We start from the raw sequence: 23004 nt of genomic DNA, 5'->3' as shown, positions 1-23004 counted from the left end.
GTCTCACTTAGGGCTGTTTGTGCTAATGAGGAAGAGACCATCACTAATGGGTGGGGCTTTCACCCTCTGATGACACGTACAACAGGAGAATGTCAATCAAGGTGTTTCTGCAGACGGTTTATATGAAGTTTGATTATAGAAAATGCAATTAATTAATGCATGAATTAAAGCATGAATTGATTAGATTGGAAAATTGCAGAGTTCACTATTATCAAATACTTTCTTAACTTCGGTTTTTTCACCATTGTAAGTTTAGCTGTGTTATTTTGCGGCAAAATACATACAGCTGTGGAAAAAAAAAATAAGAGACCATGTCAAAGTTTTTACCAGTTTTCTGAATAACTAAACTGTTTAAAACATTTCAGTTAAGGTAAATGAAACCCTTTATTTGTCAGTCAGTCAGACTGGATCTCTGCTGAGAGCAGTCATTATGTTTCAGGATTAAGGCTGTGGTTTCGATGGTAGGCATGTGTATTGAAGGCAGGTATGTGTTGCTCTCCTGGGGCTCATTTAAAAAGCTGTACTTTCATAGAGTTAGTATGCTGGGCCTGTGTGCGAGAGTGGTTAAACACATCCAAGTCCAGCAGGTTATCAGCCACGTGTGCCATCCTGTCGTAACAAGGGGAAAAAAGATGGTGACTCTGAAACAATGGCACTGTATGTGACCTGAGACCAGCGCTGTAGACATCAGAGTACAGGCAATGCATGCTAAATGAGCATTTCTCAGCCTGTTTGTGTTCAGTGTCCGCCATTGTATTTGACACCCACCTAGCCCTAGTGTTTAGTAAAATATTGACTTTAATGTATCTGCAATCCAAATGCAGCACTTGTTTGTTTAAAGCGGCTGATTAATTATGTTATTTAATCATTTATCACTGCTGCTAACTTTTTTTGGTCACTTAATATTAATGTCTAATTTGTTGTACATTTGCAGTGTGCGCATATTTTTGTGATGTTGTATATATTAATCATACCATATGTAATATTTTAAAGGTACTTTTTTGCATCATTTGTATTACTTTTATTTATGTTTTAGTCACAATCTCCAGTTAATTTTTAACTTGGCACAACAGTAACAAAATAAATTATATTAGAACTGATTGCATTTGAAGAAAGCGTTTTGCAAAATAAATTCCTGAATCCTCCTAATCTTTCATCAAGACCAAGTACAAATTTAGTCAAAACCACAACAAGACCTTTAAAAAACATAAACTTTAATATCAAACTTTTAACCTGTGTTTGATGATGTTACATTAATGGACATGATGCTCTTACTTAAAGGTTTTGTCATGTATCTGTTCAAACATTCAAACATCCTTAAATCAAGAAGCATTTTCTAGACTAGTAAAAAGTCTTGATTTAGGTTTATTTGATGTAGGTTTATCATTAAAGCAAGTAAAATAATCTGCCAGTGGGGTAAGCAAAAGACTTGTTTTTTTTATTAGCATAATTAGCCCACTGGCAGATTATTTCACTTGTTTTATGAAGAAGCTTTTTTTTAATAAAATAATAATTTTACATCTCTAAGAAAATTCTTCTTGGTTTAAGAATTTTTAGCTATTTAGACTGGAAACAAAAACTAATTATATCAAACTAATTTATTAGAGATTTCTAAACATATTTTGAACATATCAGATTAAATAACTAATTTGTAAAAAAAACTAAAAAATTGTCTTGCCATGATGACAGCCCTTAATTTTTTTCTAGCTATTTTGCAAGATAATATTATTCAGAGGAGTGGAGATTCTGTAGTCTTTTTTTTTTCTTTTTTCTGATGCGTCTGCCGAAATTCATAATAACAAAGTAGTCGCATTAAAAATAATTAACTCTGACTAAGAAACTAGACCTAGTGTTGGTTTCATTGTGATCACTTTATCAAACAATATGTGTTATCAACATGACACTTTAAGCTTTCTATTGATATATGTCTCATCTCTGTGTGTCTTGTTTTCACAGAGTTTCAGTTCATTTTAGTGATGCGTTTCTTAAAAACAGTTCGCAGAGAGACAAAAGAAAGAATGCATACTCTATTTTCCTTATTTTGCAAACGCACACACTTTTGTTGTTATTGTGCGTGTACACAAAAGAAGTAGACACCTAACAGATTGGAATGGTGTATAACACTTATTTTTGTGACCAAAATTAACAGGGTAGTCTTAGGACTCTATCATACACCTAGCGCAATAAGGCGCAAGACGTGTTAGGTTCGATGTGTTGCTATTTTCAGACCAACACAACCTTATTTTCATGTTTTGCACCATGTTGTTTAAATTGCAAATCTATTTGCGCCACTTTGTGGACTCATGGGTTTTCTAGTCTAAAAAGGAGGTGTGTTAAGCCGCATTGTTGGCTCGTTGTTATTTTGAGGAACTGAAATAGACCGTGCCATTGACCAGCTGAAAGCAGGTCTAAAGTCCAACGCAGAGCATGTTAGTTGTGCGCCCAAAATGCGTACACATAACTTAATACACACAGGATGTACAGCAACACATATCTTTACAAATGAAAAACTATTACAGAATTAAATATTACAAAAATTATTATTTTCTACATAAATATAAAAACCACTAACTCCATGACTTCATGTCAGGGGGCTTTTTTCAATTTATTCATGTGAATTTGCTTTTGTATAATGTTATTGTTAGCAGTAGTGTTATTTATTATATGCATATTTATATTTGTTTTAATAAAAACAAGTTTAGATTTGTCCACCTGTCGGGTTTTGGACCAAATGGGGCATAAGAATATGATGTGTGTTCGGTTTTTTGACCACACTTCTTTATTATTGTTCTTTTATTTGTTTGCTGAAAATTAAAACTAAATTTAGAAATAGTTTTGAAACAAATCTTTGCGCTTAACAAACAAAATTTTATATATATAGGCTAATGGATGACTTCAGTGGAGTGTGTACAACACCTTTCCTTATCCATGAAAGTAAAGGAGTAAAGTGAAGAGTAAAAGTAAAGAGAAAGTTAAGAGGCCGAATGGAGGTAGCTCATTCTTTTTCCTCACACTGCAGATGGTCTGTTTAACTGTTTTCTCACTAGTAAAGTGTTCAGTTTTTCCATTTACAAATTCCACCATGTGAATAGCAAATGCGCCATGGCGCGACACAACTGACTCTTAAAGGGAATGGGAGATGAGACTCTGATCGGTTTAATGGACGTTATTCTCAAAACACATCCATAATTCATTAAAAGAATAAGCACAATCCTGTTAGACCATGTGCTGTAGTGCAAACCATATTCTTCCATCCTTAAAGTAGCTTAAAAAAGCTTAAAGTAAAAAGTGGATTTGGAGAAGCCCTTAATGCTTTTGCACCTTGTGATTTATCTGCCTAGACCGTTAAAAAAGAGTCCTTTAAAAAAAATGCTGGTCATTGCGGCGTGACCTGGTGACCTCAGAGGGTTAAAGTGCAATTTAAAGGCTTAACTGGGTTAATTAGGTTATCTAGGCAAGTTAGCTGAATTAGGCAAGCCATTGGACAACAGTGATTTGTTCTGTAGCCAATTGAAAAAAAAAGTAAACAAAAAAGGCTTCCGTTAAACACTACTTGGGAAGTATTTGAAAAAGAATAAAAACTTCACAGGAGGGCTAATAACTTTGCCTTCAACTCTGTATTCCCCACCGAGTGTGTAGTGAGCAGTAAACATATGTAGTGCAGTAAATCGCGATGCAGCTTGGTGTTTCAGGAACCAAAATCTTCCAGAATGTCGCTTGCTTTGTTCTGGCGAGCAGCTTAACTCTGGGATTAACCCTCCGTAAAATGATGAGCAAACTTTGGCGAGCTGGGAATTAAGACTAAACTTGTCAACCGACGAATGTCACCTAGAATCAGACAGCCTCAATCACATGCAGGCTCTTAGGGATTGATAGAGATCAAAGGTCACGAGTGTTCAGAGGCTCTTCAGTTGCTCAAAGATGAAAAAACCTCAATCTCGGCGAGAGCACAGATGAAGGTACCTGCCGGCGTCCGATAAGCGCAGAGCTGTTTGCTTCCCCACCTCCCATCCGGCCCGCCAACACCACCATCACACAGCTATCTGTCAGTCAAGTGCTCAATGCTCAACCCTGCTGTCAGTCAAAGCCTATCTTTTTGACAGTCCTGGTGAGTGGCGGTGGAGAAATTCAATCCGCAACGCTGCAATCTGACCACAAAGCATCTACAGATGGTGGTATAGAAGAAGAGAGAAGTAGAAATCAATCTGCAGAGCCTCCTAAATTTAGCTGTGTGATCTCCAGAGTCCTCATAACGGCGGCTATAGAGAGCAAAGTCATGAAAAAGGATCAATCAGAGACTCTTTTTATTTGTTCGCAGTGATAGGATTGAGTTTGCTCAGACCTCTGGGCTGTTTGCAGAGCTTAAAGCCGTCCTGTACTCTTCCCTCGTGGATTCACCTGGACATGGCAGCGACCATTTGTATTACTAGGAAATGATTCACACTGTGTTAATGAAAGCAGGGTTGTTTTCCTTTTTTTTTTTTGTTATCCAGGCGGATATTAAACTTTGGAATCAATAGGTGATGTATTTGCTCATTATTAGAGCTGCATCTCAGAGCGTTCTTTACGTTTGATGAAACGTAGGAAATGAAGAATGGCTGGACCCGTGCATGCTTAAAGCTAAATCTCGATTAATTGAACATTTTAACTTGTTTACGATCAAATATATAATTTATTTATTTATTTATTTATTTTGCCCTCATAGTAACACTGAGAAACTACTGTATTTTATTTTATTTTATTTTTATTTATTTTTATTAAAATTTTTATTGTACTTTTTATTTTGTGTTTTATTTTAAATTTTTTGTTTTGTTTTGTTTTGCTTTTATTAATTTCTTGTCGGCTTAGTCCCTTTATTAATCCAGGGTCGCCACTGCGGAATCAACCGCCAACTTATCCAGCAAGTTTTTACGCAGCGGATGCCCTTCCAGCCACAACCTATCTCTGGGAAACATCCACACACACACTCATACACTACGGACAATTTAGAATACCCAATTCACCTGTACCGCATGTCTTTGGATTGTAGGGGAAACCGGAGTACTAGGAGGAAACCCATACGAACGCAGGGAGAACATGCAAACTCCTTTTGATTTTATTTTTATTTTCATTTTAGTTTATTTTATTTTAATTATTTTAATTTATTTTAATTTTTTATTTTTTTTATCTGCAGCATGTCTAGATTGCCCAAATTTAGACATGAATGTATAACTTGCATTTTAGTACCACTGGGAAACTTCTCTCATTTATTTAATTTAATTTAATTTAATTTTATTTTATTTTATTTTATTTTATTTTATTTTATTTTATTTTATTTTATTTTATTTTATTTTATTTTATTTTATCTGAAACTTGCACACATTGACCAAATTTAGAAATGAATTTCTGATTTCTACCAAAATTACATTTTAGTACCACTGAGAAACTAATTTAATAATTTAATTTTATTTAATTTTTTAAAAATATATTTTCATTTTATCCAACAAGAACAACATTGACGTAGATAAACTATATTTTATTTTATTTTTTAAGTTTTCATAATTTAGAGATATGATTGTATGATTTCTACTAAACATTTTTATATTACAATTTTTTTTGTATTTATTTAAAAAAAAAATGTCATTTTTTATTAGGATTTATGTTTTTACATACCAGTATAGTTAGTTGGTATACATCAAAATAAAATACATTTAAAAAATAAACATTGCCTTAAATTTGCATTTCCCTGAAATTTAATATCTATTCTATAGTATCTAACTGTGCTTTATGGCTTTAGGACTATTTTAATGTTGATCATAGCTGTTTTGTTTTCACATTCAAATACCACATGTGTAAGGAAGTGATGTTTCTGGTCATAATCGTGTTTCTATGCCACCGTAATTAAAAAATCTGTTGATTAAAAAAGCACAAGAGGGGCATCAGATTAACCCACACTGATCAATACTGATGGCCCCTTCAACTGTTTTTCATTTGTTTACCGCTGTTACTAATATTCCATCAAATATGAGACACAGCGTTCCATTTGATGTGCATTTCATGCGCATGATTGTGTTAGTTTAGTTTCATTAAATGGTTTTAAATGTCAGGTAACACTCCCTCGCCTCTCCAGAATGGCAAAAACAAGCTTAGCTGCTTTATCAGCAGTAATTGCCTTTATTTCAGACACAAAAGAGTTTGGAAACAATGCCAATAGATGGAGGATGTGGGGAGGGAACAGGTAATTACTCAATATAAATAAATCAACGTAAACAAACAGTGCAGACGAAGTGAAAGAGCAATTAGAAGGTTGTGAAGTGAGTGACCTGTTGGTGCAGTACAGTGTCAGACACTGTAATTGGAAGGCTGTCTTTGCACACCACCTGCTTAGAATGAGAAACAGCTCCGGTTGTAAAGTAAACACTTGATATTCTGCCCATATGTTCATCTGAAGCATCATTGCTATAGAGCTTTTGTCAAAATCCATATGTTTAAAATCTTTTAGAGAGACTAGCGACCAGTATCCCATAATGCAACTCAAAAGTGCTAATAAAAAATAAAAATAAAAACTTCTAACTTACCAATATTTTTCACAGTAAATTGAGAACTTAAAAATAAACACCAAGATCTTTTACTAAAAGCTCTTTAGAAATCCTGCCCATGCTAAAGGCTATTCAAAACACCTTAGCATCATGGCAGAAAGTTTTATATGTGATAACATTACTTATAAGTGTTGCAATGGAGCTTGGATCTCTGTGCGCAGAGTAGTGAATGGCTAACCATCACAGTTGTGTTGACAGCAGGTATCTGGTTCATGTAATCTGCGGTGTCAATGTGTTAGTTCTCGATGGCGCCGCTCGGCCCAGCCTAACTCCCCTGCTGTAGATGACTAATCCTTGTTGAGGATCCACAGCAGTCGTATCGATCCACGCTAACACGTCCAAACTGTCTCAATATGTCACCGGGCTCCTCAGAAAGCACTTCAAACAACACCATCGACCAGTGAACTCACACACACAAGCACACACACTTTCCGTTGATCCACACCCGATCAAGTCCAACTGCCCTCTGGAATCACTTCAACCAGCCCAAAGTACAATATATCTGTATTAGCGCTGAGTCTGCAGGCTAATCTGTTGTGTTTGTGTTAGCGGGGAGAGCCGAGCGCTGCTTTCTTGGCATGTTTCCATTAAGAACACTGCGTGTGGTTTTGAGCTAATGTTTGCTTGTGGTGTTATCGCAGTAGCTTGCCTTCGTGTTTATTAACCAAACTAATTCCATTTATTTCCAACATCGGCATCTTCCGGTGAAATCAATACTGTTATTTTGACACTACAGCACATATCGAGCGAGGATTTCCCATGAGCGCTTCACATGAGTTGTGGTCTGATGTGGGGTTTATTTTAAAGGTGCTGTATGGAAGTTTTTGCTGTTCTAAAGCATTAAAATACCATAATATGTTTAAGATATTAAAGAAACATGCTAAGTGAACATTCTTGTTTATCTGAAAAACTTTGTTGAAGTCAGATATTCTGCTGTAATATGCATTACATGCGTTGATTGATTGATTGATTGATTGATTGATTTATTGATTGATTGATTGATTGATTGACATTAGTAGTTAATCACCTTTTCTCTCTCTTTATGCCCAGTGCTTTGTCTGATGAAGCTCAGGAGATACTGTTGAGTCCAGAGGTGACATACGGTCCTCCTGGCCTGACTCTGTCCTGCCCTGTTGCCTTGACAGTCGCCCACTGTGCAGATGTCAATTCAGAAGACTGGAATATCAAGCTTAAGAGACAAACACAGGACAACAGCTGGGAGGTAAGACTCAAATATTAAAAGCTGACATGCAGTACTGTAAGAAAAGAACATTTTAACCACAAATGGGTATAGATTTACATTTCCTAATTTGATTTTAATCAACAATAATTCCATTTTATTTGTTTAAGTTAAAAAATAAAACACATAACATAAAAAGACAAAAAAAATTCTAAATGAAATAAAAAATAAAAACTCAAATTAATTCTCAAATGTCTTATGCTAATTTGTAATAATATTCAATTTAATAAACAAAGAGTCTAAAGACAGCACAAAATATTTAAAAAAAATGTCTAAATCAAATTAAAAAAATGTGACTAATATGAATTCTCACACCGATATCTTGTGTTAATTTATAATTACTATACAATTAATAAACAAAAAGTCTAAGGACAGTATAAAAAATACAAAATATGATCTAAATCAAATTAAAAATTAAAACTAAAACTAATTCTCACTCAGATGACTTGTGTTAATTTGTTATTAATATGCAATTTAATAAACAAAAAGTCTAAAGACAGTAAAAAAAACAAACACAAAATGTGTTTAAATCAATTAAAAAATTTAAACTAAAATTAATTCACACTTCTAACAAAAAATAGTTCACACATCAGCACTCAAACGTTTTCTTGTTATAATGTTATTATATTTAACTGTATTTTTTGTAATTTAATAGACTAAAGTCAGAAATTGAGTTTCAGATTTTATTTTACATGATATTTTTCATGTCATTTATATATGTATATTACCATTTATGTTGACTAATATACAATTAACAACAAAAAATACTAAAAAATTGTCTAAATCAAATGAAAAATTAAAACTAAAATTAATTCTCACTCAAATGTCTTATGATAATTTGTAATTAATATACAATTTAATAAACAAAAACAAAAGTTTCTTTGTTAAAACATTATTATATTTCATTTTATTTATTGTAATTTAATAAACTAAAAATCTAAAGAAAATTTTGTTTCAGATTTTATTTTACAATATTTTTTCTTGTGATTTAAATATGTATATTACTATTTATGTTAATTTGTAATTAATATACAGTCTAATAAATAAAAAGCCAAAACACGGTAAAAAAAAAAAATAAATAAATAAATAAATAAATCAAATTAAAATTGAAAACTTAAATTAATTCACACTCTTAACAAAAACTTCCCATGTCTCACATCAGCTGAAAGCACTCAAATGTTTCCTTTTTAAAACATTATTATATTTGATTTTATTTCTTGTAATTTTAAAGACTAAAAATCATGAGAAAATTGTTTCAGATTTAATTTTTTTCATAATTTTTAATGTGATTTATATATGTATATTTCCATTAATGTTCATTTGTAATTAATAAACAATTTTATAAACAAAAAAGCCTAAACAAAAATACAAAAAATGCCTAAATCAAATTATAACTAAAATTAATTCACATTCTTAATAAAAACTTCCCAAGTCACACATCAGCTGAAAATAACATTATCAAAAAGATAGTTCTTGAAAATTAAGAATCCAAATGAATTCATCAAAATGAAACCGATAAATCGGTATTGCCAACTCATCTCAACTGAAAAGCATTGCAATCCCTTCGTTTTAATGAATGTGAATTCTTCAAACTCTTAAGTCTCATACTTTAAAAGCAAACTTCAATAATAAAGAACTGAAAAGTCATTGTAAAGCAAGAATGCTGAAGGTTACCAACTGACAGAATCAATAGACATGCCCTCTTCGCAGCAGATCGACATCCCTGCATCGCACTTTAAAGAAGCCACTCTCTTATTAACTCTGTCCTTTCCCTTTGATATTTCGCAGTTCTTCATAAAAGCGGGATTCGCACCGCTCTTACATGTTGAAAGAACTTCATCAAAGTTGATCTGGAGCAAAACTGACCCTAAGGAAACCGAGCTGTTTATATTGTAGTGTGCGTTTTTGCGCCTTGACATTTCAGCAAACCCTAATCAAACGCAGACGCCCTAATTCAAAGATGCTTCACAATGCCAATCAGCTCAGTTTCTTTCTGTGCCAGAGAGTCATTTTGACGCCGTGTTAAAGACATGAAGACCTTTGACTGTTGTTTGAAATAATGAGTTTTGTTTCTAGGAGAGTGAGAGTAAAAGTCCCTGCTGAATTGAGAATAACACCTGATTTTTTGTGTGTTTTACAGTGTGAGACTTTAATGCACACCTACTGATTTGTAGGTAATAGACAATGCTTTCTGTGCGCCGCCGTGTTTAGGTGGGAAATATCAAGCTTTCAAATGGCTCAGGTCGCTCCGGGGGGCAAAGTTATGCTTCGTTTTTTGCTGTATTCAGCCGCTGAAATGGAGAACCTGGACTGGAGATCCTGCTGGCCGCTTCACACCCACTGTTCCTGACATTCAAATACCAGATGCATATAATAATAATCAAGCTGTGCTTCCATCTGCAGCGCTATAAAGAAAAGGGAAGCATAATTTCAGCTAAAGATCTTCACCTTTTTTCCTAATGTGCACGCGTGTATACTTTTATGCTGAGCGAGGTTTTTATAAAGTAGAGCGGCTGGCGAAAAAGCCTCAGGGTTGTGGAAAGTAAGTAGCTGTCAGTGCTTATGACAATGAGGCCTGGTTACTTTGCATTAAAAGCAATTGAATCGTGTGCTAGAAAAGAAAAAACGATGACTGGCGTGGAAGCTGTACTATTTTTTTTACCATGATTATAATATAAACTTTGCTTGAAATAGTGGATGAATTGGTGTATAAATTTGCATGTGGTGTTGTGAAGGTAATGGAAAGCTGTGGTGCCACTAATGAATTTGATTATGTTTGTGTTTAAGGATGGGATGAGAAGTGGTTCAAAAACAATAATTCTAGCACTAATTGCAATGTTCAAAGGTTCATTTGAAAAGATTTAATTAAGAATTAAATGACACAACAGGGTAACACCATCTGGTAGGGTTTTTTGGGGGGTTAACAATGACAACAAAAAAGCTGATGGAAATTTAACAATTGTATTTTGCATTGTATTTTTTTCCTGTACTATAAATTATGTTATCGATTTGATTTTAAACTATTTAGTTTAATTTCTATTTATTTTCTGATTTTATATTATTGGATTTCTTATTTTAACGTAATTGTATTACTATTTAATATCATTCATTGCAATTTAATAAACTAATAAACTAAAGAAATTTAGTTTCCAATTTTAAATTGCATCTTATAAATGTACAGTTAAAGTGAGAATTATTAGCCCCCCCCTTTGAATTATTTCTTCTGGAGAAAGTCTTATTTGTTTTATTTCAGCTAGAATGAAAGCAGTTTTTAATTTTATTTTTTTTTTTAAATCATTTTAAGGTCAAAGTTGTTAGCTATTAGCTTTAAGCTAAATAAAAAAATCCGAAGTCAACAACAAACCACTGTTATACAATAACTTGCCTAATTACCCTAACCTGCCTAGTTAACCTAATTAACCTAGTTAAGCCTTTAAATGTCACTTTAGGCTGTATAGAAGTGTGTTGAAAAATATCTAGTCAAATATTATTTACTGTCATCATGGCAAAGATAAAATAAATCAGTTGTTAGAAATGAATTATTAAAACTATTATGTTTAGAAATGTGTCAAAGTCTTTTTTAACAGAAATTGGGGAAAAATAAACAGGGGGCTAATTATTTAGCTGACTAACAATTCTGACTTCAACTGTATGTATATTACATTTGTATGTGTATTACAAGTTTTAAAATGTATTCAATTATTGTGCAATTTGATAAACAAAAGGCCTAAAGAATTTTTTTTGGTAAATGATTATATTAAAAATGTATTAGCTTTTAATTTAATAACCAAGCATATGGGAATTTTACATTTGATTTTATAATGCAAATTATTCTGTAATAAAGTTAATAATGTCTTAACTTAATTGTATTTTAATAAAAAATACCTAATAAAAATATGAATAAAATAAAAATCCTGTAAAATATTTTTAAATAAAAGCATAATAGCGTCCCGGTGTTGCAGTGGGTAGCACGATCGCCTCACAACAAGAAGGTAGCTGGTTTGAGTTGGTATTTTTGTGTAGAGTTTGCTTGTTCTCCCCGTGTTTGTGTGGGTTTCCTCTGGGTGCTCCAATTTCCTCCACAAGTCCGAAGACATGCGGTATAAATAAATTGAGTAAACGACATCAAAGTCCCTTTAAGGCAAGTCATTTCATCCATCTTTGAAACACCTCTCGGGCAGTATGCTGGGGCATTCTGTCTGAATGGGTAAACATTTAACTCTCCAAAACCGCTTGCCAGGCTTACCATTGAATTTCATTTTAGGGACCACCAATAAAATTAAACAACAACTGTGTCTTCAGTTTCATTTCTAAACGTTCAAATCACACAAAATCTGCAGAAACTCTCATCTAGTCCGAGCCGCTCCTGCAGACTATTGTCAGTCTAGCGATTGATGATTGGCTTCTGTACTACAAAGCGGACTTTATTCGCCATAGAGCAATAGGTGACTGGCTCCTCTACTAGAAGGCAGGGCTGTATGCACCATATTGTTAAATTTTCCCCATTCAAAGACATACTAGTGACATGTCTTGTGTTCTATAGTCTATAGCATCCTCTGCATAAAACATATGCTGGATAAGTTGGCGGTTCATTCCACTGTGGCGACCCCTGATTAATAAAGGGACTAAGCCGAAAAGAAATTGAATGAATGGATGAATGAATGAATGATTAAAAGCATAATTTAAATATGTAATACATTTATTTAAATATCTAATAAAAAAAATATACAATTTTATGTCAAAAATATACCTAAAGAGGAGTCAATAGACTTTTAAAATGTAGTTATCATTATTATTAGTTGTAGTTTTATGTATTTGTAAACATAAATACTTTACATTGACACACAGTGCTCAGCATAATTGAGTAGACTGCATTTTGAAAATTAATATTTGTATCCATTTCTCAGTGAATATAGGCAATGCATTTTGGTGCATTCAAACAAAACAGATTTATTAAGCAGATATATTTATTAAAATTATATTTTAGTCACCAAACATATTGAGAAATTAAAAAAAATAATACAATTAAATTCAAGCAAAAAATTGAAAAAAAAAATTACAACCTACACAATTTCTATAAAATTTTTCCAATTTTTTGCTTCTCTTTATTTTTCCTCTTTTTAAAATTTATATTTAATATTTTTCTACAACATGTGAATTTGGATGTACTAGTTTTTGGACCGTTATCATTAGTTATTTTGTTAGAAAAGCTCCAGATTTGGCTTTAGTACTGACTAATCTAATGTATATGCACAAATATAATAATGTTTAGCTTTCTATTAAAAATATTAATTTAAAAGATAGATTTGTGAGGGGTGTACGTACTTGTATATGCTGAGCACTGTAGAACAATGCATTGAATAGACTTTTTTGCCATCTTAAAATGAATCATCAGTTACTCCACCTGTAAACAGTAATAAACCGTAATGTAACCACACTGTAACCGTTTTAAACATGACACAGCATCATAGTGTCTGGATTTTGTGTTTGTGTCAGGAGGTCATGATTTTGGAAGAAGAGAGCACCTCCTGTTACTGCCTGCTGGACACTCAGTGCTGCCACCTGTTGGTGGAGAGACCAGGCTGTTACGCTTTAGTAGGAGAGGCTCTCAGTCAGGCTGCAGGAAAGAGACTCCGGCTGGCTGCCTTCGGGAACATGGAGCCAAACTTCCTCAACTACAGCATTCGAGTGTACTGCGTTGATGATACACCCCATGCCTTTCAGGTGTGTCAAGACTTTTATGTTTGTTGGTGTTTATATTTTTGATCATAATGAAATTATTTTCATCTGTCTGAAATTGTCAAGAAAGCAAAACACTACTTTTGCTTTAATTATTGTAAAGATATAGATTCATAGCAAATTTTGTTTTTAGTGAATGTCATGATTACTTTAGTTTGCTTGAGGCTTAAATTTTCATTGCTAAAATACAAAATACTAAATTCTGTATTTGTATAAGTGTTGGAAAATGTGATACTAAGCTTATTATGCTTTCTACTACACTGTAAAAATTCTGGATTGATTAAGTTAACTTAATTGACTCCACAAATTTAAGTGGATTGAACATAAAACTACTAATTTGTCCCAAAATTACTCAGTAATTGTGTTAATTAAGCTTATTTTAAATGTATTAGTTTGAACAAACAGGTATAAGTAGTTTCACACAGTTCATTTTGGATCACGTTTGAGGACTTTTTCCCACTTAATTCCGTACCTTTTTAGAGATACTAAGTATCATTACCAAAACGAATACACACTGCTGATCACTGATTGGTCCAAGAAAATCATTTCTACCAGCGCACGTCATGATTTTGAAAAGTACGATGCGATCCTGGATTACTGGAACATAATTTTTGTTTGACGATGTAATCCATACCCCTAAACCCAACCGTAACTGTAAATTATTCCCAAATTCAGAGGGGAATAATAGTTGGGTAACAATCATGTAGAAGTACCTAAACCTAATCATAAACCTAAACATAATAAAACGGTAAACGTATCCATTATATATGATTGGCTGATTGGAAAGTAGTTCCAGGATCAACATAGATGTCCTACTTGGTAAATTCAGATTGGCGTACTACCAGCATCCAGTGGTGTAAAGTAACTAATCACAAATACTCAAATTACTGTAATTGAGTCATTTTTCTCATAATTGTTATTTACCAAGTAGTTATTAATATGTGTAGTTTTACTCTTCCATTGAATACATTTTTAGTGCAGTATCGGTACTTTTACTCCACTAACTCGCAGTCACTACTTTTTCTTGTCTATGGGGATTAGAAAAATTTGTCCTGTGATTCCTGTCCAATCAAATCGCACATAGAAAGTAAATTGCATCATAATGAATTACCTCAGGACATGGGCTATTTATAATTGCAGCAAACTGTTTGGAAGCATTGAAAGTATCCAAGAAGATGTCCAAAATCATCACACGCAATGACCCAGAGACTGTTTAGATGCATGTCACTAATGAGAAGATGACGGATGTTTACTGTATGATAACAGAAATGGCCTTAAACATCCATCAGGCACAAGACATCAACATGACGTCAGATTGATCTTGTACCCTAACATCATGGGGACGTTGCAGTTTGTTCAGAAATGAAAATTAGGTTGACATCAGAACTCAACATGTGAAGTTTCATAAACTAATTTCGAGAGGAGCACGTGATATGATTGTGCACCGCTGGCCACTCATCCGTAATCAGTAATAATCCAATCAGAATGATCCTAGCTTAATATAAATCGATCACTTTCTTTCCCCTTCCACCCCATCTCCTCCTTTTTCTCCCCTCCTAAAGGGGGAGCGATCGAGACCTACCTGATCTCGGATCTCCTGATATGCTTCTAGAACGGGCGGGAGCCCTGGGTTAAAATATCTCCGAACTCAGGTTTCTCTCCCGGGACAGCATGCCAAACCTGCAATAAATGCCAACCATATCTAAGTGGGAACTCTTGAAAAGGCCGACGTCAATGTCCAACCAAATATCAATGTCTTATGAGGTTACAGTTTGATGTTGTGTGGACATTACCACTATGGATTTTGGTTACCTTACCTGATAAATAAATGTATTTAATGTCAATATGACGTTATTTTAAGATGTTAGCTCGACATTAGATTTTGGTCACTGTCCAACACAACCAAATATCGACATCATTTGAAGTCATTATTGGAAATCAAAATAACTTTGTCCTTAGACAGACTAGACATTGAATTTTGGTCACCTGACATCACGAGCTAATCTAATATTAACGTCTTATGGTGTTGCGTGCCTACTGGGCAATAAATAGATGCACCACAGAATGTAACGTTTACACACATCTACAAATTATTAAACACATTTACCAAATAAACTCCAGCATACGCATCAAAAAGTCATGTGATTTTGTTTTAACAGATCATGTGATAACAAAAATAGGCGGTAAGGTATTAATGGACAAACCATGTGACAGAACACATTGTAAAATAATTTAAATGTTGTTTTGGTCGTTCTACAATCTTTTAGTCAAAGACCATCATGAAAGTGGTCTTTGTTTCCAAGAATTGTCTTGATTAGCTATGCTTCCGAAGAGAGTTCACGAGCCTCCAAAAGCCACCACTCATTCATTGTGTTTGTCGTCTCAAGTACAATAAACAGCCCACATTGGCTTTTCCTATTGTGGCAATTTACATTTTTATTTTTGATATTTGGTAGCATTTTATCAGGAAGTGACGATTTTAAGATATTGAACTTGAACGTTTTTGCATTCCATATAGCAAACAGTATGTGTGTAACATTTGTTTTTTAAATAAAAAGTCAGTAAACAACTTATAAAAAACATCCTATAATGTAAATAAGTTTAATTTAGTAAGAATATGTCAATAACTCAATGTTGACAAAAATGGCAGATTCAATGTCAAGTCATTGTCTAAGGGCAGTATTATTTTGACACCTAATAATGATGCCAAATAACATTGATATTTGGTTGATTTAAGGTTGTGTTGGAAAGTGGATAAAATCCAATGTCAAGTCAACATCTGAAACCAACGTCACATTGACATCAAACACTGACATTTATTCGTCAGGTATGGCAACCAAAATCCAACGTCAGGTTGAAATCATAGTGGTAACACCCACACAATATCAAGCTGTTACATCATCAGACGTTGATATTTGGTTGATTTTAGGTTGGACATTAACATCGGCCTGATGCTGGGTTCATCAACAAGATTTTCATTTTCAAACAAAATGCAACGTCCCCATGACGATAAGGTATGACATCAATCAGACGTCATGTTGACGTCCTGTACCTTCTGGGTAGATAAAAATCCAATTAAACATTTTAAGGAGCTTAACTGTCAAACAGGGCATCACGGTGGCGCAGTGGGTAGCACGATTGCCTCACAGCAAGAAGGTCACTGGTCATTGAGCCCCAGCTGGGTCAATTGGCATTTCTGTGTGGAGTTTGCATGTTCTCCCTGTGATCGTGTGGGGTTTCCTCTGGGTGCTGCCGTTTCCCCCACAGTCCAAAGACATGTGGTATAGGTGAATTGGATAAGTTAAATTGACCATAGTGTTTGATTGTGGTGTCTTCCGTGTTGGGTTACTGCTGGAAGGGCATTCACTGAGTAAAACACATACTGGATAAGCTGGCGGTTATTCCGCTGTGGCGTCCCCAGATTAATGAAAGGACTAAGCCAAAAAGAAAGTGAATGAATGAATGAATACCCGTCAAACATAGGCTACCAGTGCAGAAAATCACCAGAATTTTGAATCTCCAATATCCAATAGTACTCTCGTTCAGTGTTGAATAACATAAAATTTAGCAGCATGTTCATTTTGGTTGGAAATTCCCATCATGCACACTCTACACATACCCTAGCTTGTTTTTCTGTAATATATGATATGTTTTGTTGCACTAGTTGGGCACCCACCAGTTCAATGGAAATTCATGCTGGCCCAAACTGGTCTTTCTGCAGGGAGCGAATTCTTCCTTCACAGATGTAGGCTTCTTAAATGTCATGAAACACATCCCTTTCACACTGCATATGGCATTAGATGGAAATCCGTGGATTATGGGAAATTTGCATTCATAGGGCAGCGTGTTATGGCTGGCCGTCATGCCCTGTGGGTACTCTGGTTTTACGCTCCAATGAAAGTCAGCTGGACCAATCTCTCTCTTACACACATACACACACACATCTCCAGCTAACTGATAGAATGGCTTCTTAAATTACAAAGACAGGGTGAGGCACTCATATGCTTCGCGCTACGTGACTGAATCTTTTCTATGTGCTAATTAAAAGTGATTTACATTCTGTTAAGCGTAACGTCGGGCTGAGTGGTCATATTCAGGAGTCTTTTAGCCATAGTCATAAAGTCTTTGTTCTGTACACACACATATAGATCTTACAATCTCTTCAGTTTATGAAGAAAGCATAATATGTTTTTTATATTTATTGTTTCACATGGATTTTCTCGGTTACGGAGACGTGGAGGTGTCTTGGTGTTGTATTAGAAGCCTCCAGACATATACAAACTGGATTAGAGACTCTGTTTTTCTCTCTTATACACAAAAAAGTACTATATTGAGTGTGTATGCACTCAAGCTGAATTAAGAAACTTCAATACATGTTGGGATGCTGTTTTGCTTTCAGAAAGGTATCTGGGTTGAAAGTTTTGAGGTTTAGTTTGAGGCTTGTGTTGAAAGCTGTGGAACTACAAAGTGTTTCTTCCTACAAATGTAGTTTTCAGAATAATTGCAGCAGGATTGACAGTCTAACAGCATTTATTTTAAAACAGAAAGCTTGTGTGACATTGTGAAGGTCTTTAATGTCAGTTTTAATTAATGACTGCATCCTTGAATGTAATTTCATTTTTTTTATTCAACAAAAATACCAAGACTAAACTTTTCAATAGCAGTGTACAGTATGTATACGATGAGAACATTTTAGTAGAATGACCTTTATAATGTCTAAAAAATGAGAAGTTTAAAACTTGCAGCTCAAGGTAAAAAGAACAAAAGTCAAACATTTTTCTATCATGAGAGAAAAATGTGTATGTATCTTGTGTTTATGCGAATATGTGTACCTGGTGTTACCCATAATATGAGGGCCAAATGTCTCCCCAAGTATAGCACAATGTAAAAAAAAAATAGTTCTGCCTTAATCTTTTTAATTCATTTTTAATTAATCTTAGTTTTTAAGTGTAACCAAATTAAATTTACGTATATTTCAATGTAAATCAAATTAGTTAAAATGTGTATAATTTAAAATTAAAGTAGAACGCTTTTAAGTCACCTAAAATAAGTTAAGGTGACATTAAGTACATAATCAATAACTTTTTGATCATATCATTTTAATAAAGCCTTCCATGCAGTGTGCAACACATCTGTAAATGAAGTGAAAACATCCAGCTGAGGTTTAAATCTGAAAGTGCACCTTGTTTAAAAATAAAGATTTTTTTAATAAAAAATTTGAGTCGTTTAAATGATTCGTCGCTCGTCCAGATGTTTTGCCTGTTCTTATCGTCATGTTTACCAGATCCAGTAAAACGTGAACGCACCTTTCCTTTCAAACTCCTCAGTGGGACTGATCATGGCTGAAGATTTGTGAATATTCTGGTGATTAATGCAATAATATACCCTGCAATAGGGGATTCATCAGCCATTTGTTAAAGGAAGGATCAGGAAAGACTGTTGATGTATGGGACTTTGTCAGAGTCTGACAGAAACTTTGACAGTTTATGGAACACAAGTGTAAACAAGTGTAAGTGCGATTAAAATAGTTGCCTCCTTGTTTTCTCTAGCTTGAAAAATATGTATTTAATTGTGTTTTGTTACTTGTAAACACTCCACAGGGCTTGTACTGTATCCAGTTAACTCTTTATATTTAAATATCTAAAGCCACATTGAAAGCGTAGCGCGTGCTGCTTTCTTTACTGATTTAAATGCGTTTGTAAACTCACGATCCTCTGCCGTTTGTCATTGCTATGGTCACCGTCAAGTGTTCCTACACATGTGCGCCAGTCAAGTTTCAAAATAGTTCAGCTTTTGCCACTGTGTGGATTAATACTGAATTTGTGTTGTTTTTAATTATGGTTAAGAATAGAGCAATATGCTGGTGTTATACTGCATTGCTTTAATGCACTCTTGCATTGGGCTCATGTGACCCCGCCGATCCTACAACACCCAACCTGCTCTGAACTGGGTTTGAACTGGCGACTCTCCACATGGAAGTCGGTTGCTCCTACAAGGCGTCTATCACCAGAGCACCTTTTTGGGTTCAGAGGAGTGAGGTTTACCTGCACAGTACTTCACTAGCTGGCCTCTATTACACTCACCCCCCTAAACCTCACTCACATCTGGATCACTGCACCAATGTAATCCCGCTGGTCCTACACCACCCAACCCACTTCCGAGCTGGGATTAAACAGGCGACTCTTCATATGGGTGTCGGTTGCTCTAACAAGAAGGCTAAAGACCATGGCCCATTCCAGCTGTCGCTAGAGCACCTCTTTGGGTTCAGGGGTGAGGTTTACCTGCACAGTACTTTAGTAGCTGGCCTCTGTTACACTCACACATATACTCTGCACTCTGACTAAGGCCGTACTCACACTAGGTACAGTTGCGTCAAACCGGGCCAAAGCACGCTTGTCCCCCCTCCCTTCTCCCCCGACGGCCCGCGCTCACACCACAATCGGGCCTCTGCACGCTTACGTCATCGCTGCTCCACTGTTCAGTGAGAAGCGCTCTAACTCAGCCGCACAGTGGAGATTTCTCTAGTTAAATCGTTTCAGTCGTTTGATATGTAGTGACATCCAGTCAAATATTTCGCCAAACAGAACAGTCCTTAGGGATGCGGTGACACGCAGTCAGATATTTCGCCGAACAGATCTGCCACTTTTGGTGCTCATAAACAATAATAAAGCCCTCATCCTGCAGGAATGAGGAGGTCTGCTGAAGGTGCGCAGCTGTCGTGCAGTGAGGAGTTTGTGTATTTAATAATCTATGGCAGTTTGCGTTCACTGAACAGTAAGAATGATTAATAAATCCATATGATACAGTCCCTTAAAAGTCACGTCTCGCTTTCAGTTTCGGGCTTTGGCGCGTTTTGCACTCACACTACAAGTGTACCGCGCCAAAGCCCAAGTGAACCGCGCTCAGGCCCACCTCTTCCAACCAGGCCAGGGCCGGCCAAGTGTACCTGAGCCCGGTTCAGCGCACTCACGCTTCTTAAACGATCCGGAAAACAGGCCTGGGCACGGTACGGATAGCATAGTGTGAGTAGGCCCTAATTCAACAATGTTGACAAGCTGTGGTGGGCGTTTCTCTCTGTTTTGCGCTGAACAAAGTCAATATATCGCAACAGACACAGAGTCATCAGACCAATCAGCTAAAATTAACATCACGCTAAAGAAGGGGTTGGGAACAAACAAAAAAAAAGAACTCTGAACTAATCATTTGGGAGTTGTTTGGATAATTAGGTAAAAATAAATGCATATTATAAGACAACAAAAGTGTTTTTTGACCTTGCATGCATATCAGCCAGTTGTTGGAGACCCCCAAGACCAAAATATGACTTTTTAAATACATAATAGAGGCTTTTTAATATAGTTTATTACAGTGTAAAAATAATAATCAATTTTGACAGATTGTTTTTTATTTACCATGTAAATCAGAAAGAATGGAGTATTCTTCGTTTATATTATACTGAACTAGTGTATTTATATTTATATGAATGTTTTCCTTTAGGAGTCGGATTAGGGTAAGGGGATAGAATACAGTTTGTATAGTTTACAATCATTATGTCTAATAAAAGTCCTGACATAGATAGCTCTTCAAGTGTGTGTGACAGATCTCAGCTCTGCAAAGTCTTCAATCCAAATACAACAACACTTAAGAGTGAATGGTCAAAGATTGTGTTTCTCCACACACCAAAGCACTCTTCCACTTTGTTTATCCAGCCGTTCACCCATTTTCCCCCCACTCTTTTGTACTCTTTTGTTGTCAGAGTTGTTTGCATTTCACAAACACCAAATGAATTCCTCCCTGGAAACTGAACAAATTCAGGCCAGGATCGATCAGCAGCCGTCGCAGCGAGAGACTATTTTCCTGTCTTTTGTGACAGAGAGAGAGAGAATGGCAGAGAGAGAGACCTAATGCTTTTAATGCTACTGTGCCATTGTCAACAATTCCCACAGAACAGATGCAAAGAGCACAAAATCACCTGTGCCTTTCATCAATGCTGATTCTCTCCATCCAGTGTCTCTCGCTCCTGTTCTGCATGCCATTTTGTGTGCGTGTCACGCGAAACATACTCGACATTCATTGTGTTTGACAGAGATGGTAATTGAAAACATTGTAGCTTTAGATTTATTAGTTGTTGTTGCCAGATTTAGTTTTTTTTATTCCACTTATTTGTTTCTTAGGCCCACGGTGTTATTATAATTCCATTCTTGTAGATATAAAATGCAATACAAGCACTTCTTCAACCTATTTGTTGGTCTAGGGCTGGGAAATATCAGCCTCACGATTTTTAATCACTTTCCGCTTCATCTTCTCAGGTTATAAAGATTAAAGGTTCCACCAGAGCCAGGAAATAACTGTAGCATAAGAAGGATGTTTTTGTTTTGTTTAGTTTTTTTTTTTCAGCTGAATAATTTAAACAGAAACAATCATTCGAGTTCTGTTCCTGGTGTAGAGTATTGTACGTGTCAGTACGTGTTTCTGCATGAGCGCTCATATCTGTATTTACTTTCTTCTTCACAGGAGGTGGTGTCGGTGGAACGGGGTCGAGGAGGGCGTCTCCTGGAGGAACCCAAGACCCTGCTCTTCAGAGCCAACTCTTTTAGCCTGCAGGTCTCCATCCAGGACATCCCACAGTTCCTCTGGAGCATCAAACCTTTCACCACCTGCCAGGTGCTGTCCTCATGAATATGGATACCTGCTCTGTATGAATATGCATGAGTTTTGTTAATATGCATATGAGACTGAATATTAATGAGATGTCAAATTCCGGTGTTCATTTGACTGGTTGTATGAATATTAATAAGGTTCTGTTTAAGCTAGTTTAGCCAAAGGCCATGGAAGGAATCCGGTGTCTTTTACCTGGAGATAAGTATGCTTATTTTCCCACCTGTACGGATTGAACAGGAAAAGTGTCAGTCAAACTTGTGTGGTTAAAAATGAGTTTAATAGACCATTTTCACAAATGTGATATATTACTATTGCTGTTACCCCTAAACCTTAAACTCAACGTATGCTTGTTTTTTTTTTTTTTAAATATGCTCCATTTAAAATGCAAACACAAAGCAGCCAAAATATGCAAAGATTTATCCTCATGCAGTGTCTGCACTTTCCACTACAAATTTAACAATAGAGTTGTGGATCTCTTTTTATTTCATCACACAAAATGTTTTGCTGTCTTCAGTAGTTTGTTGTGTTCTTCCAAACTTCATTTCTGTTCAGTGTTGACACCTTGTGAACAGACAAATCTTAACTTAACCCTTTAAACACTTCAAAGCACTTGTATATTGTGTATGATAAAAACTAAATTGTATTTTGGCCTGTAAAAAGTATGTTTTTTCTTTCATTTGAGTTTCCAAAATCACAAGAACAGTGTTATTTTTACTTAGATTATTCCAAACCTAATTTACTTAGATTATCCCTAATGTTTTGAAGAATCTTCTAATCAAGAGAAATAAG

The 23004-nt window shown here is 35.2% G+C and overlaps 1 protein-coding gene across 2 annotated transcripts in view; it reads left to right on the top strand.

Moving 5' to 3' along the window:
* unc5da (unc-5 netrin receptor Da) overlaps positions 1 to 23004 on the top strand; it is a 357691-nt gene that overhangs the window by 314933 nt on the left and 19754 nt on the right. For both annotated transcript variants that reach the window (XM_073934871.1, NM_001328349.1), the window contains 3 exon segments: positions 7629 to 7800; positions 13315 to 13542; positions 22069 to 22218. In XM_073934871.1, the coding sequence (XP_073790972.1) occupies positions 7629 to 7800; positions 13315 to 13542; positions 22069 to 22218 (550 nt within the window).

Source organism: Danio rerio, chromosome 21, assembly GCF_049306965.1.
Source record: "Danio rerio strain Tuebingen ecotype United States chromosome 21, GRCz12tu, whole genome shotgun sequence".
NCBI lineage: Eukaryota > Metazoa > Chordata > Actinopteri > Cypriniformes > Danionidae > Danio > Danio rerio.
Note: the sequence above shows the minus strand (reverse complement) of the source record. Positions and strands in the feature narration are given on the sequence as shown.